General features: G+C 38.7%; 2 protein-coding genes across 3 annotated transcripts; one reads left to right on the top strand and one right to left on the bottom strand.

Moving 5' to 3' along the window:
• Positions 1-7,326: 7,326 nt before the first annotated feature.
• LOC112349687 (pentatricopeptide repeat-containing protein At4g02750-like) lies at positions 7,327-9,686 on the bottom strand. Of its 2 annotated transcripts, XM_024684560.1 has the most exons (3): positions 9,608-9,686; positions 7,770-9,546; positions 7,327-7,718 (listed from the first exon to the last, which is right to left on the bottom strand). In XM_024684560.1, exons 1-3 carry the CDS (start codon positions 9,649-9,651, stop codon positions 7,407-7,409), a joined length of 2,133 nt encoding a protein of 710 aa, XP_024540328.1. In that variant the 5' UTR covers positions 9,652-9,686; the 3' UTR covers positions 7,327-7,406. The 2 variants fall into 2 exon arrangements, with proteins under 2 accessions (XP_024540328.1, XP_024540327.1); XM_024684559.1 differs by having other exon boundaries at positions 7,327-9,546.
• Positions 9,685-11,071, top strand: LOC9634459 (U6 small nuclear RNA (adenine-(43)-N(6))-methyltransferase). The gene has a single exon (XM_002979511.2). The coding sequence runs from the start codon at positions 9,728-9,730 to the stop codon at positions 11,009-11,011; it is 1,284 nt and encodes a 427-aa protein (XP_002979557.1). The 5' UTR covers positions 9,685-9,727; the 3' UTR covers positions 11,012-11,071.
• The last annotated feature ends 6,040 nt before the right edge of the window (positions 11,072-17,111 follow it).

Raw genomic sequence — 17,111 nt, 5'->3', positions numbered from 1 at the left:
TGTACCACTTGGAACTGGATTGAAAGTTTCTCATGCTCCAGTTCTAACACACAAATTAGTGGTCAATCCGGGGGGGTCAACCAAGTCAAGTTTCTAGTCATCGACTGTGGGTCTTTTGGATTTTGATTGTTTTTATGCTCTGGTCATGTCAATCATCCAGGGGAATTCAAGTGAAGAGCTCCAAAGTCTATATGAGAGTTTACAGCCAGCAAACAACAAAGGGAATCAAGGAAGTTTGGTGGCAAGTTGTTGATCCAAGACAAATGACTCCCAAGTTCATGAGAAAGGTTGAAGTGATCTCAAGACCATGGTTATCTTATGATTCTGCATTGTTGTTTGAACTTACATTTTAGACCTTAATGTGGGAGGATCCAAGATGAACACTTGAAGAAACAGAGAAAAAGAAATTTGTCCCAGCCATGATGCACCCGCTGTTGTGTACTTTGTCATCATCAAAATGGTACCAAGTACAGGGCAAGGTACAATTATGACATAGTTTGCTTTTTTTTCTCTCTCTATTTTTTTGTTTTTCTCCCTTGGACATCTTTGAGTTGATTCTATCCCCTTGCATCTTTCGTTCATTGTCTTCTTTTCCTTGCCTCTCTTCGTTTTGAGGTACTCAAAGAGAAAAGCATCTCTCTGGTTGAGTTTCCGAGAGAGCTTTGCATCAACAATTCATGCAAAATGAAATACCATTAGGAGTTCTAACATCTCAAGGCTTTGTCCTTCATAGCAAATCCTTGGATGTTTGTGTTGGCATTTCCCCGTTCTAGTACGAGTGAAATCAAGTAAGAACATGGTCTGTTAGGAGGTCTCAAGCTTTTAAGTGGAGTGGCAGATCATATAAACAGTGTAAATTATTGGATGTTATAAACCATCCAGGCATAGCGTTCAAAAACTTGTATTGGCAATTGAAAGGGCTGGCCATTGGGCTAGGCAATGCGAGGTAAGCTCTTACGAGCTGTTTTTCTGTGATGTTGCAGCCACAAGATCGAGACCTCACAAGCTACGAAGATCTTGCAAGACAGAAGCTTGACAGGGTCCACAGACGTGTCTGGCCCCAAACATCTTCAGCAACAGCCTTGTGAAGCGTCTCTCGACCGTCCCTGCTTCAAGCCCACAAGCCCTAAATCAACAGCACGTCCTCAAGCTCAGCCACGATACATCCTCAGTCGTGACGCCATAGCTCCAGCCACAATTTCAAATGTGACTGTCACCTCGTCATGCCACGTAAAGTGCCAAAAAGTGCACCACACACGCATGAGACCAGCCGGTACTCATCGTTGACTGACAGTTCACCGGTCCCAATAGTCGGAGTGCGAGACCGGCTCAACCTCGTCCCCGGGACCCCAAGACACGGCCTCGCCTCCCGATTCCTCGACCGCCCCCCGAGTCAGTAATGAATTTCTGCAACCAGGCAGGGACACCATTCTTGAATCATGATCGGTGAGATTTGGCAATAAACACATGGGGCAAGAGCTCTTGTGGATCTCACCCGTTGGCGTTGTGGCGAGTTTTGGTGGGTCATGATATCGGTAAGATGGCGAGGAAGTCGCCCCGGGGGGTGATCGGCCACCCTCGGGGGAGGGGGAGGTCGCTTGATACGTACCCAAGGTTGGTGCAGGCATAGGACTTCAGCAATCCGAACTGTGTTGCATGTGTTAAGTTTATACCAGGCTGCGGCCATTCATAATATTTTTCTTTAGCAATCATACACACCTTTTCCTTATAAAAAGTCCCGGGTTAAAGGTGACTATAAACATGTATCTAAAGAAAGGTGTTTTAAAATGTTCAAAATGCATCTTATGAGTTGTATGTTCCGCAATTTATTTCCAGGCATGCTGAAACTTCTTCAATGGAACATGAAAGCCCGAATGAACCAGTTGCCTTGGCAAATGATCCAGCTGACCCAGCTGGTATTTTTCACAACATGCTGCTGTTGTGTAAGACACCGAAGCTGCAGAGCCACACCAGAAAGAAATAGAATGTATAGCTTCCAAAGTACAAAGCCTGCAAGCAGTCTGATCGTTGCAAGTGAGAGCTCCAAACAAGTCACCATGCTGGGTGGTGATATTGCTTGAGGTGCGGACCATATCAGTCAAGGCTGCTCCAATAGCCCTGGTTGATGGATCCCAGATAGATAATTTTGCACAAGAGCATACCTAAGTGTTGGATAGGTAGCTCTTCCAGCAAAGTCCAAGAGCTGCTGGAGCTGGAGCTGGAGCTACAATTGGAACTGGAGCTGGAGCTGGAGTTGGAACTGGAGAAATTCTGGAAAGAGGATATCTCTTGGCTCCAGCAATTATGATTACGAGGGAGAGCCCTAAGAAAACTTTACCTTGCTCCATTGTCTATGAACTATGAACTGACTGTTTTGACCTTGGAAACCTGATATATATAAAAGTCATGAAGAGGGCCTCGATATTTCCCCACCGGCTGGCAAATGATTAGAAGTAGACAATTATTTGACAACAATTATATACTCAAGGTTATTTGGTATTATGCCTGGCAATTATTATCTAGAAGCATATGAATCAGCTATTAAATTAAGAACATAATGCACATACCTATACTACCCAATGTTTGCTTATGATACAAAAAAAACGTTAGAGCAAACTTTAATAATTATGGTCAAATAATTTGTCCACTTCTGGAGCCTTTCTCCTGACTCTTATATAAATTACTATCAGGTTTCCAAGCCAAACCATACCATAGACAATGGATCAAGGTAAAGTTTTCTTAGCGAAGCACTCTCCTTTATAATCACAATAGCTGGAGCTGATAAATCTCCTCCTTTCAAAATCTCTCAAGTTCCAACTCCAGTTTCAGCTCCAGCTCCAGCTCCAGCACTTGTTGATGGATCCCAGATAGATAACTTTGTGCAAGAGCATACCAAAGTGTTGGCCAGATAGCTCTCCCAGAAAATTGGAGCTGCTCTCAGAGCAGCCTTCACTGATATGCTCCACACCTCGAGCAATATCACCACCCAGCCTGGTGACTTGCTTGGAGAACTCACTTGCAATGATCAGGCTGCTTGCAGTCTTTGTACTTTGGAAGCTCTGCATTATATTCCTCTCTGGTGTGGCTCAGCAGCTTCGGTATATTACACAGCAGCAGCATGCAGATTGCAGTATGTTGTTGTGAGAAATTCCAGCTGGATGAGCTGTATCATTCACCATGGCAATTGGTTCATTCGGGCTTTCAAGTTCTAAAGGTCCATGCTTAGTTGGTGTTATGGAAACAAATTAAAGAATGTGGTCGTTGTTGCTTACAAAGGAAAATAAGATTCATGTTTACCCAAAGTGTTCAAATAGTTTCGAGTACCCAGCTGCTTAGTAAGTTCACTAGCTGCCTAAATGTTTAATTCAAAGTTTGCATTTGGCATGTTTCAGATCACACACAAAAGTTTTCAGCCATATTACTTATAATAATTTTAGAGTACATAAGGATATTCTTAGAATCTTACCTCTAGTAGTTTTACTTTTTAACATTATCTTACTACATTTTTTACCATTTGCAAGGTTAGAGATCAAAAACACATTTTAAAAATATATTCACCTATGGCAAATAAGCAATTTGTGATTGCATATTTCAGGAGGAGGTGTACCTAGGGTAATCTGTAAGATATATGTATTTAAAAAACATATATGCTTGAATTTTTAAACACACTTTATCAGTGTATGAAATACAATTTTTTTTTAATTAGCCTAAAAACCCTAGTTTATATATAGGGCGATTGATTCGGATTAAAAGCAATTTGACAGCCATCAAAATCCCACTAGACTAATATTAATATTTAATATAATAATTATATATTTGACTTCACATCATCTCTTCCTCTCAAAAGGATAGAATGTAGTTAAGGTTCTTTAGGATCTCAAAAGGATAGAATGTAGTTAAAGTTCTTTGGGATCTAGAGAAACATCAAAAGGAAGTATTAGTGGATCTGTATGTGGTGCCAATTGTTTATAATCCCTTTATATGAAGTGTTTCAACCACTACATATGTAGAATTTCTAAAGGATTAATCTATTGAACATTATGCTAAACCTCATAAACTTGTGGGTTAACTAGCTATAACACTTGATTTCACTAAGCAAGGAGCCCTTTAGACAAACTAAATACCATAAGATTGAAAAGATGGATTAACATAGTTATCCATTTTATACTCTACAAGTGATTGATAATGGGAATTGTAGTGCTATTGTTATCCCACTTGTATGTGGCCTAAGTGTTCAGAAAACTTTGCCTAAACAAGTGGAAGAATCATTATTAAATATTGATCCCAAGACATAATATCAGCACCTCGTGGTAATTATGAAAGTAAACTCAACTTCATTAGTAGTATTAGATTATAATTATATAGAAGTTTATATGGTGAAGCATCAATAAAATTCTATACCTTTATGACATATGCATATTAAAGAGATAGTAAATAACTATCTAAATCTATAAAAATTCATGTACTTCGCAATCATCCCTTTGAACGTCTAAATAAAATGTTCCACCAAGCTAAATGATAAGCACTCATGAAAGTGTGATATATACTCAACCAAGATGTTAAAATATGAAATGCCTCAGCTATAAATGTAGGACCATTATTTGAGAGAATCTACTTTAAACAAAAATATTGAAATACTACTTAATTGAGAAGAAAGTACCCAATAGTAGTCACTGACACACTATTAAGAGCACCAACTTCCATTTAGTGAGTTAAAAAGTTTAAGGCAATAATGACATATTCATTATCAGCAGTCAACTGTGGAAAAGGCCTTATCAAATCAAACACCACTAACTCAAATGGATGAAAAATTACAATTGACTCCAACCATCTTTTTGTAACATGAAAAGGAGTATTGTAAGCTTAGCACTAAACACAAATATACATATATTAGATAATATCATATCACATTTCCGACTAATAGAAAGACCTATGCAGTTTCTCAATCACATACTAATGTCCTATATGCTTATATAGAAGAGAAGAGTCATGATAAGTATGGAGAAAGTATGCAGTAAATATTGATAGCACCACTAGCTATAAATGATTATTATGATCAATTTTGACAAAATAAAAAAGGTCATATTTTATGCAATACTGTGAATGTAAATCCCAAAATGACAAGTCATCAACAAGTGATATAAAATTTTCAAACCCTTTACAAAGTTTTTGGATCCATAGTTCAACCTTTTGAGCCTCACTAATTTTATCAAGAAAAGATAAATCTTGCTTTACACCTTATAGACACTAAATATCAAATTCTTGTCTAGAAAATCCACTATTACTATAACAATAGGCTCATCAAAAATAGAAGAAGAGAATGAAGAAGTGAGAGGAGCTCGAGAAAGGATATTTACATCAATTATAAAACTCCTCAGGTCATAAACAACTTCAAAATCATATATCTAAAGCTTTAGAGCCTACAAAATAGTACAATCAACCAAGTTCTTTTGCTTCAATAACAAAATAACAAATATATATAATCACCTTTTAGTAATATTCGAAAACCATATAAATATGTATGAATCTTCTTGAAACCCTAAATTGCTACGAAACACTCATTCTTTATTGTGGAGTAGTTAATTTTTACTAGTTATAATGTATATTGATATATGCAATAGGATGGCATTAGCTAGGCATGCTTAGGCTCTCTTGCATTAACACACTTCTAAATTTAATATTGAAAGCATCCACATGTAAAATGAAGGTTAAGTGTAAGTAAGATATGCCAAAACTAAAAACAACTCTTTGAGATCTCTAAATGCCTGCTCATAGTCCACAAATTAGATAAAAGACAATATTGACAACTTCAACATCAATCATAACAATGCAATATAATAAAAAAGATGATTAACAAAATGATCAATATATTGCATCTTGCATATGAAGTGTTCTATATAATTTATACACTTTAAAATAGGGAACTTTAGAACAGCTACAAGTTTGTTAAGATCAACTTACAAACTTTTACGAGAAATACGATACCTAAGATAAGTTGTATCTTTGAACCCAAACACACATTTTGATCGCTTCAACTTTAAATAAACTTCTTGCAACCAATCTAACACCTTACTAACATCATTAATATATTCCTTCTATATCCCCTTTGAGTGGATCAAGACATCATTGATAAAACAGTCACCTTTAGCATATTGCAAAGAACCTCGTCCATCATCTACTTAGTGCATTGTTTAAACTAAATAACATCACAAAGAATTCATATAAACTAAATAGTGTACAAAAAATAATATTGAGAATATTTTCTTCGGCCATTAACACTTACCAATACATAGAAGCAAAATCTAACTTAGTGAATTAACAATTTCTCCCTCAAAGATCTAGAAGGTCAGTAGTGTGAGAAAAAGGATACACATTCAGAATAATCATTTGATTAGATAAACATCCTAGTTAGTATAGGATGATGTGTTACAATCTTAGGCTTAAACAACAAATCTAATTCAATCCTTCTTGAGGTAGTTAGCTGTTACAACATAAAGACTGTTATGAGAATCTAAAGAGGAAATAAAAAAACAAGATGGAAATATAGAAAGAAGTAATGGAGAGATAGAAGTGATGGAAACAGAGATAGAAGTAGAGGGATAAAAAAAAATAAAAATGAGAGGACTGGAAAAACTATGAGAAAGTAACCCCAAACCTTCATGATAAATCTTTATATAATATTAAATAAAACTTATAAAACTTAAATAACATTATATTATAATTTAATATATTAACCTTTAACATATTATAACTTAATAACTATAATTTTTTAATATTAACTTTCTTCTTGTATTTTTATAAAAAACTAAATTTAAAATTTAGTTTGGATAAAAACTACCCATCAGTTCAACTGGCTCTAAGGGATATGCGCTTACAAACCAAGGTAAACAAGACCAAATACAACAAACAACACAACAATACTTTAAGAGCAAAAATCCTTTTTGTTCTTTATGTTTCTCTCTTACCTGGCCGCACATTGGACCAATGCTTGCCATATGGAAGAAGAGCCACTGGATTGTCTCCCCTGGGATCTTGCGAGATGAATTTGCCCGTCTTCTCTGCCAGATACACTCTCGAAGAAATTCATGCATCGTGAATCCATCGGATCAAATTAGAAAGACATGCGATCGAAAAAGCAACAAACCTGGATGCGATCTTGGAGTTAGGAAGGAACTGCTCGTTGTTTCGGATGTTGATCGTGTGTGGCGCCAGCGCAATGCTCACCTCATGCTTGTGCCATTTGGTCGTGTTAAAGTCGACGTTCCAAACGAATCTTTGAATTCGCAACTATTTCCCTCTCTCACAATGGGTGCCAGATCTCGCAAAGACCCAGCTCCAAAACTCGCGATCAAACTCTTATAGACTGTAAATCTCGTCCAATAAAAGTTGATGTTAAGCTCCAAATCTTAGTAGATTTCCAGGTGTGGCATCACCAGAGCCTCAGTGAGTAGCGAGTAAGGCGTAGACGCCACTGGATCCAACGCGAGCACAGACTCGGCGGCTCTCACACCTCTCCCACCATCGCCATGGATCTTACAGCTCCCCCACAAGGCCGTCCATGCAGTATCACGCTCCTCCACAGGCACCCACGCAAACATCTCCTCGGCAGCCTCCAGCCTCCCAGCTCTCCCCAGCAAATCCACCAGGCACACAGCGTTCCCGGCGCCGCGAGCCACTCCAAAGTCGCGCTCCATGAGAGCAAACACGCGGAGGCCATCCTGCAAAAGTCCCGCTTGAGCGCAAGCCGAGAGAAGCGTGATGAAAGTTACCTCGGATGGCTCGGCACCTTCGAGGATCATCACTGGAAACAGCTCCAGCGCCTCGGCGCTATGCCCGTTCTGCGCATACGCCGTGAGCATCGCGTTCCAGGTGATAGAGTTCCTCCACGGCATCCCGTCGAAAACTTCTCTTCCCGGCTCGACTTGTCCACACTTCCCATACATGTTGACGAGCGCCGAGCCGATGGTAACGTCGTCCTGGAAACCGCGAAGAACAGCCTCCTGGTGGATTGATCTTCCCTCGTTGAGAGCTCCGCAGCACGCACAGGCGTCGAGGATCCCCACGAAGCTGACGAGATCCATCTCCAGTCCTTCCAAATCCCCGGCCCGGAGCAAGCACAGCGCCTGCTCGCCTCGGCCGTGCTGAGCAAATGCCGTGAGCAGCGTCGTGAAAGCAACGATGTCCGGCTCGTGGATCGCGTCGTCGTAGAGCTGCTTTGCCTCTTCGATATGCCCGTTTTGGGCATACGCCGCCAGCATCGAGTTGAAAGCCACGCATTGTCTCTCCGGGATCCGGTCGAAAGCTCGGCTTGCTTGCTCCAAGTCACCGTTCTCCGCAAAGGATGCGAGCATGGTCGTCCAGGAAACCGTGTCTCGATCGCTCATGCCGTCAAACACCGCCTTGGCCCGGCCCAGCTCCCTGCATTTGCCATACATGTTGATGAGCGCGTTAGACACCTTGCGAGAGTTTTCAATGCCAGAGCCGAGCATACCTTCCGTGTGGAGCTTTGATCCTCGGGAAGCATCACTCAAGTTGGTGCAAGCCTCGAGAGCGCTCAAGAAGGTGACGCTGTTTGGATGGACGCCGTCGAGATCCATCAGGAGTAGCAGCTCGAGAGCTTGATCCGAGCGCCCGCTCTGGGCATTCGCGGAGATCATCGCGTTCCAGGCGATGACATCGCGGCCGGGCATCTCGTCGAACAGCTGCTTCGCTTCGATCCATCGGCCTCGGTGTGCGTAAGCTGCGATGATGCACGTCCACGACACGGAGTCCTTCTCGGGAAGACCATCGAACAAAGCTCTCGCCTCGAGCAAATGCCCAGCCTTGGCATACGCTGCGATCATCTGCGTCCACAGCGGCGCGGTGATCTCTTCCACCTTGTCAAAGACTTTGCGAGCGAGATCTAGCCTGTGGCATCGCCTGTAGAAGCCCACTAGTGAGAATCCAACAATGGCGTCGGATGCCAGGCCTACCGCGATCGCGGGCTCGTGGATGAAATCTCCCTCTTCCAGCCGGGAGCAGGCATCCAGCGCGGCGACGAAGCTCCGTGGATTGGGACGAATCCCTTCGGCCATCATCCGCTGGAAGAACCTCAGCGCCGCGATGGAGTCCCCGCTGTGGAAATGCGCCGCGATCATGGAATTCCAGGCCGGAACTCCAGGCTCCGGCATCGCATCGAACATCTGCTTTGCCGAATCGAGATCCCCACTCCTCGCGAATGCCGCGAGCATGATCTCGCACGATCGGGCGTTCTTGCGCGGCGTGGCATGGAAAACCCTGGCGGCCTCGTCGATGCTGCCGCAGCGGCTGTACATCTGGACGACATTGTTGGCGAAGAATGGATCCCGATCGAGCCCGGTCTTCGCGATCCAAGAATGGAGCCGCCGTGCCTCGGAGGTGGACTGGAGAATCCCGCACTGCTTGAGCAGCTGTGTGAGGTGAGCACGATCTACCGCCGCGGGATCAAGAACCTCGCATAATCTGTCGAGATCTCGCCGGAGCTCTTGCGGATTCGCGGAGCGCTGCTCCTGGAGAGTGCTGTAAGATCTGGCCAAAGAGAGAGCGCATTCTTTGAAAGGCCGAGAATCGTGACGAGAGAGCAGCGCACCTGTGAAATCTTGCCAAGCGGAGCTCGACAAGGCCAAAGCGCATGGAGGACGAAGAACCCTAATCTTGGTTCTTCCATGGAGACGATGGAGAACGAAGAACCCTAATATTGGTTCTTTGGATGAAGAGGAAGCGATCGACGCACCCACGAAACAGGTATGCCGAGGGCAGCCCAGATTTCGCAGCGCTGGCGGCGCGCTACGCCTCGTTTGCGCGCTACGTGAGGATCAATCCCTCCACTGGGCGGGGCAGCATCGATTGGAGGGACTACGCCGCCACAAGAGAGCTCACTCGAGTTCTCTTGGATTGCGACTACGGCATTCTCGGCTGGTGGATTCCCGACGGCCAGCTCTGCCCGGCGGTGACGAATCGTGCAAACTACATCCACTGGATCGAGGATTTGCTCCAAGGATTTCCAGCTCCAGGGAAGAATGCAGAGGGGGGAGTTCTTGGTCTAGACATTGGGACCGGTGCTAGCGCGATCTATCCTCTCCTCGGGGCTTCCTTGCGGGGATGGAAGTTCGTAGCGACGGACGTGACGAGTGTGGCGCTGGAATGGGGAAGGAGGAACATCGCGGCGAATCCACACCTCATGGAGCTGATCGAAGTGAGAAGCGCCGCGAAGAATGGTGGTGAAGATGAGGAAGAAAACCACAGGCTGCTCGTTGGAGTGGTGAAAGATGAAGAGATCTTCGACTTCAGTATGTGCAATCCACCGTTCTTCGAGAGCATGGAGGAGGCCGGGATGAATCCTCGCACGGCCTGCGGTGGAACGCCGGAGGAGATGGTTTGCGCCGGAGGAGAGGCCGGGTTTGTGAGCAGGCTGATCCGCGAGAGCGTGGAGCTCGGGACGAAGATCCACTGGTACACGAGCATGGTCGGGAAGAAATCCAGCTTGAAGGCTCTCAAGGCCGAGATTCGAGGCTGTGGAGCGACGATGGTGAAGACCACCGAGTTTGTGCAAGGAAAGACGTCGAGGTGGGGGCTGGCATGGAGTTTCTCGAGTGCTGGAGCAGTGAAGAGTGGATCTGGGCGAAGTTGTTTCGGGACTGGGACGAGCAGCAGCGGGAGTTTCTCGTTCGTTCTGGAGGGCATCGATCGAAAATGCAGTGCGTTGGAGGTTCTGGGAGATCTTGGGAGTCACTTGGAAGCTGGCGGAGTGGCTTGCAAGATCGATGCGGCTTCTTTTGCGATCACTGGAACTCCTGGCGATCAAAGAGAAGGATTCGATCAACGAAATTCTGATGGGAAATCCGAGTTTAAGGCGACGCTGTTCCAGCAAAGTCCCGGGTGCCTGCTGGTAAAGATATGGATTTCCAAGGCTGGAAGAAGTAGTAGTCTCCTTGTGTCAGCTCTTGAGAGTTCAGAGAGCACATTGAAGGAAAAATTATCCGTCTCAACATAGCAGCCAAGTACATTTCAAACTTGAGTCGTTTAAGAATGAATAAAACCTCAGTATTGCTCTTCCTTGTGTTGATAGGATTTGGATCTTATCCACTGTGTGATCATCTTGACAAGAGATCAAGAGAAATTTTATCTTTAGAGTATGTATCTTAGAATGATTTAGTTTATTCTCTAAAATCAAAACATTTTTTGAGGTAAGTGACCATTTGCTCCTTTATATATAAGTTATAGTGTTTTAGAGCTTTTTTTGTTGCTAATTTGGCTAAGTTTCTTTTATGTAATCCCAAAGATGATGTGTATTATTGGTTTTGATCACTTTGTTCTCATTGCCAATTATTATTCTTGGTATAATGCCTGATATTTCATGAATTTCCACATGTTTTCAAAGGATGATATTGTGATGGTACAATATAATGGACACAACAACTCATGGAGATTAGGGTATTCTTCCAAAAGCCTTTAAACATGCATTTGAATTTATTACAATGTTTTTTAGGAATTACATTATATTTGTAAAGGGTGTATTAATAATTTAGTGTTTGCTTCCAGTGTGAAACTAAATATGTTAGAAGTGGACTAAGTTAGGCATGTTATAGCATGTCAAAAACCTTGTGGGGTTTATATTTCACTCACTCTAGCATGGCTAGCACAATATTATAAAACACTCTCCCATGTGCAACTTCACTTTTATGGAGCTGAACTTCAAGAATATTATACCTAGATAGAGTTTAGCATAAATTTAACATATCAATAGTTATTTCCTAAACTTAATAAAAATGAATTGATACAAGTTTATAAATTAAAAAAACATCAATGTAGATATGTGGTTTTCATAGTGAATTGTCATAAGATAACCATGAAGCAAAACATAAATCTTAAACAAGTGTGTCAAAGACAATGGAGTAAAACTAGAGTTTCAAGGCTTGAGCCATTAAATGAAGGGATAAAGCTAAACTCCTGCACATATAACTAAGGAGTGAAAGAATTAAAATATAAAACAACTCTCTAGTGTATAATTAAAGATTAAAAGGATAGAAACACAAAATGACATTAGAACAGTTTAAAGCATTTAATATCCCAATGAAAAGACTAACATGCAAAATAGAGTTATATAGAGTCTAATATTATTTTAATATATCGATGGACTATCACAAAGATATAAATACTCCACTAACTAACATCGTATAAAATTTAGATTTAGACCCAAGCTAGATATAGAACAAGGACAAATGCCTAGTGGAAAGATAAAAAATGTCTTAAGTTGTTCAGTTATATCTAACTTACCTACTATCCCTATGATGCATTTAGAACTCCTCACAAGTCCCCCTTTATAAAAAAAACATGCTTTAGGCTTTTACCTAGTCTCAATCTTGAAAAACTTACTAAATATAAAATATTAAATTGCAAATTTAGACATAGAAACAATATTAGTGTCATTCCTCAATTATGACAGCTTTTATACCTTTCAAGAGGTATTTTACCTTTCATAGAAAGGAAATTTTTTATTGAACCTTTCACAAGAAAGATTAAACTAAGAAAAAAAACCTTTCATAATGAAAGATAGTGTTATAAGTTTTGAATCATAAAGTATAAAATAAAATTTTTAATAAAGAGGTAAATATAATGTAATAGTCAATCGATGAATAATTCATGTATTATTATTGTTTTAAAGTGCTTTTTATATGTACTATACATATTAAATATATTTATACTAATTTATTATATATCTGCTTGATCGTATTTTATACTTTGAAATCTATACATTTTAGTAGACTCTAAGGTAGATCTCAAATAAACATTTCAAAAGAAAAAAAAAAGAGTTACCCTCCAAAGTTGAGATATGAATACCACTATGTTCAGTATAATAATTGGTTTGCTTAAGCAAATCTGTAACTGAGATGGTAGTGAATATACCTAGAATCTGCTTGGACATTCTAGGATATTCTACCATCTAATGGTTGTTATTCATTTAGATTAATTTTGTAATTATAATTTATAAACATGTTTATTATTTATAAACTTTATTAAACCCTTTTTAGTATATTTTTTTTATCATCTAATGGTTGATATGCAATAAGATTAATCTTGTGTTTATAAATGATAAACATGTTTATAATTATAAACTTTATTTGATCAATTAGATTAATAAGTAAAAATAACACTACTATAAAGCAAAACAAATGTTGCTAAATGCAATGCATAGAAATTTATTATATTTTATAGATATTACTCACTAGTAAATTAAATGCTTTCTATAAATATCTTTTAGTCATCACCAATAAGGAAATGATCAATGGAATTATCCACCTTTGCTATATAACAAGTCACCCAACTTACAAAATTTGATATACCTCTACCTATAGATGATATAAAGAGAAAAGTCAATAGCCCAAACCCTATTAAACAATAAACCAAACTTGTTACTAAGATTTAGATAGACTACTATAACTAGACAATTCTCTTTTAATAAAATTAAGAACATTGTGAGAAAGGTATGACTAATCTATTGTAGTTACCCCATAACTAAAGATTTACTATGTATATGCAATGCTGAAGCTAATTTGGCTTTATTAGTCTAGACTAAAACAGAACATTATTCTAATTAAGCTATCATCTGATAAATCAGTATAGTAAAGGAACCACTAAGATCATTATAATTTAAAAACATATGATTAACCATCCAACAAAATTTAATAGCAAGGATATCATAAAAAAAAACAATGATAAAGCTTTACTACCAAATATTGTAGATAGTATGCTAACAATTTATATAAGACAGCTATAAAAACATAAATTATTAATAATTGACAAGAAAAATGCTCACAAATGTATCACTTATAAGGAATAACATTTCAATCTATCAAAAATAATATTAACAATAGTTAATAGATCAAAATGAATGTTGGAAGCACAAAAAACATTTGTTATCTGCTAACTATTGCACTAGAAAAGTTGAATAGATCCTGGTCAATAATACTAAAGAACCCATGTTGCTAAAATAAGCATTAACAACATCTTACTAACATTTCATACTTGAAAAATCAATTCAAAGTAAATTACAAAATATATAATAATGTAAAGCCAAAAACTATCAAATAGAACAACTCACCATCACTAGATATTATCAATCACCCAATCAATAAAGATGCACAATCATAATTAAAAGATAATCCACCATCTTGAAAAATAATAAATCATTCATCACTAATAATAATAAAATAAAATATCTAAGAAAGATAATTAACTATCTTAAATGACAATCAATCATCATCAATGCTTATTAGATGTAAACACCACCTATATAAATTATTATATATCAAAGTCTCATATAATAACAATCACAAGTCTCATAATTAACTTCAATGTCAAAAATGAAATCATAATGTTCTTTTGATATGTCTATAAACTAAATTTTATAATGCAAAGCTAATAAAGAGTGTATTTGTACTCAGTCCAAAAGTTAAGCACAACAAAGCTATGATTAATAAATGATTACTAAATTGATCTTTCATGAATCCACCTTTTATGTCAAGATTCAACTCACTTCAGGACAAACACAATGAAAATCATCAATAATCTATATAATTCTAACTCAAATTAATAAAGATTTAACAACTTCAATTACTCACTAACATTTCTTTCTGAAAAGCTAGTTACTATGACTAAATCACTTTTCTCAATATAGTTCTTAACAAACAAATGCATAAATACCAATAACATAAAAATATAGCCAAATCATCAACATTATTTTATTAAGATTGTGATGCTCGTTGTAGTGAGTAGGAATGAAACTCAATATCAATCTCCATAGATGGAAAATCTAATTTCTTTAGTATGCTTATAGAGAAATATCTCATTTCATTCCAATTTTAACTCCAACAATATCAACACCAAGGCATCATTTCAATGCCATCAACATTAAAACAAAGCTAATCGAAAACAAGGATGAATCACTAATTCAAAACTCAAACTAACCAAGGTTGAAGATACTTCTGAAACTACTCCTTCAATAATACTTAGCTATAAATGACAATATTAACAAAGGTGAATCCATATGCTAATATAGAAAAACCATACAAGTTTAATAATATGATCCTCTACAACACCATTTAGTAAAATAAACTCATCATTGTTAAATCATCATTAAACTAAGTAAAGTGTTAGTAGTCTCCGATAAAGTTTACAAGTAATCACTAGTCACAAAGCAACCAATAATCAATCTTTATCTCTCCTTCATAAAACTCAAATACCAAACTCACATGATCAAGTTATATACTTGTTCAATATAAAAGTAACACTCTAGATACAACATATAAAAATATGAATAATATAGACAAAATGACTACTTAAATCTAATTGTATAACAATAAGCCCATTAATATATATATATATATAACTAATAGCTTTGAGCATGATTGAAAAAGCTAATTACAAATGCTCAACACTCCATTAAAACTAAAGTAAAGACTATTAGATGGACTCATATAGGTATATAACCTTTTAATAAACAAAATTATAATATAAATACTAATATCTCAATTTCAAAAAATTAAGTTAGAAATAACTATACTCAATCAACATCTCCATTTCCTACCAGCACTTCCATTTCCTTCCATTGTGTAGACCTCTATTGAGGCTATTGAGGTAAGGGGAATCAACATTTCCATTTCCTACCAGAACTTCCATTTCCTTCCATTGTGTAAGCCCCTATTGAACCAAGGGGAATTAACATCTCCATTTCCTACATGGATGCTCAATACATACAGTGGATACCTTCATCCACTATATATATACTTTCATCCCTAGATATTCCACCAAGAGGAAGGACGTACGCATGGATGCTCAATACATATAATTTCAAATTTAGGGGTAGGAATATATCTTGCTCAAGGGTATATTATATTTTTAAGCAGCCACTAATCAATGGGAATCGAACCCTTGCCATTTGCTCTAATACCATATTGTAAGCAACCAAAGGGAACGACTCGAAAAACAATCCATGGGGTTCAAATATAGAAGGAAAGGGCCCATAAATAAGAATGCACCCTCTTTTCCAATCGGTTAAGGGTCTTGGGATAGTTGGAGTTAAGCGTCCTTGGGTTTGAATAGTATTGGGTTGGGTGACCTCCCGGGAAGTCCAAACTCATGAGCTTACATTTGGTATTAGAGCGGTCTCGAATCCGACTCTAGTTTGCTCCCGCTGGGCTCGACCCGAGGGGTAGGGTGTCAAGAGAGCGGGGCTCTCCGGAGAGCTGCGGCTCTCAGCTTCCGTTCACAAGGGCGTGAACTTGTAAGGAAGCCGAGGGGTAGGGTGTCAAGAGAGCGGGGATCTTGGGAGAGCTACGGTTCTCAGCTTCCATTCACAAGGGCGTGAACTTGTAGGGAAGCATGGTGGATTATAAGCAACCAAAGGTCGAAAGACGATCCATAGGGTTCAAATATAGAGGGAAAGGGCCCATGAGCAAAAGTGCACCCCTTTTTCTAATTGGTTAAGGGCCCATGAGCAAGAGTACACCCCCTTTTCTAATTGGTTAAGGGTCTTAGGATAGTTGGAGTTAAATGTCCTTGGTTTGAATAGTACTGGGCTAGGTGATCTCCCGGGAAGTCCAAACTCATGAGTTTACACATATGTAACACATTTTATCTCTCTCCCCTTAAACAAATTAAAAAAAGGGTAATTGCTTGATAAAAGAGCCCTTAATGGCTATTTTATCCCCATTTATCCCCTAAAATTCTAAAGATTCACGGTGATAGTATATTCAAATCTCATCCCATGATTATATGTGCTACATAAACATAATATTATAGAAAAAAGGGATAAAAGACATTTTTAGAAAAGTGCAATGGCCATTATTCCAAACTTTATCTAACTCAATTATCTTAACCTCAAAAGCTAGCATTAAACTGCATCATACAATTTCATCAAGTTAAAAAGTTTGAGCTTGTTTTTGTTGAGTGTTTCATAATGACAATTTCATCAAGTTAAAAAGTTTGAGCTTGTTTTTGTTGAGTGTTTCATAATGACTTTATAATGCACCTTAGATATTGACTTCTTATTCATTTCAAAATATTAGCTGGATTCTTTTTTATCCGTTTAGTAT

This window comes from Selaginella moellendorffii, unplaced genomic scaffold (assembly GCF_000143415.4).
Source record: "Selaginella moellendorffii unplaced genomic scaffold, v1.0 SELMOscaffold_41, whole genome shotgun sequence".
NCBI lineage: Eukaryota > Viridiplantae > Streptophyta > Lycopodiopsida > Selaginellales > Selaginellaceae > Selaginella > Selaginella moellendorffii.
Note: the sequence above shows the minus strand (reverse complement) of the source record. Positions and strands in the feature narration are given on the sequence as shown.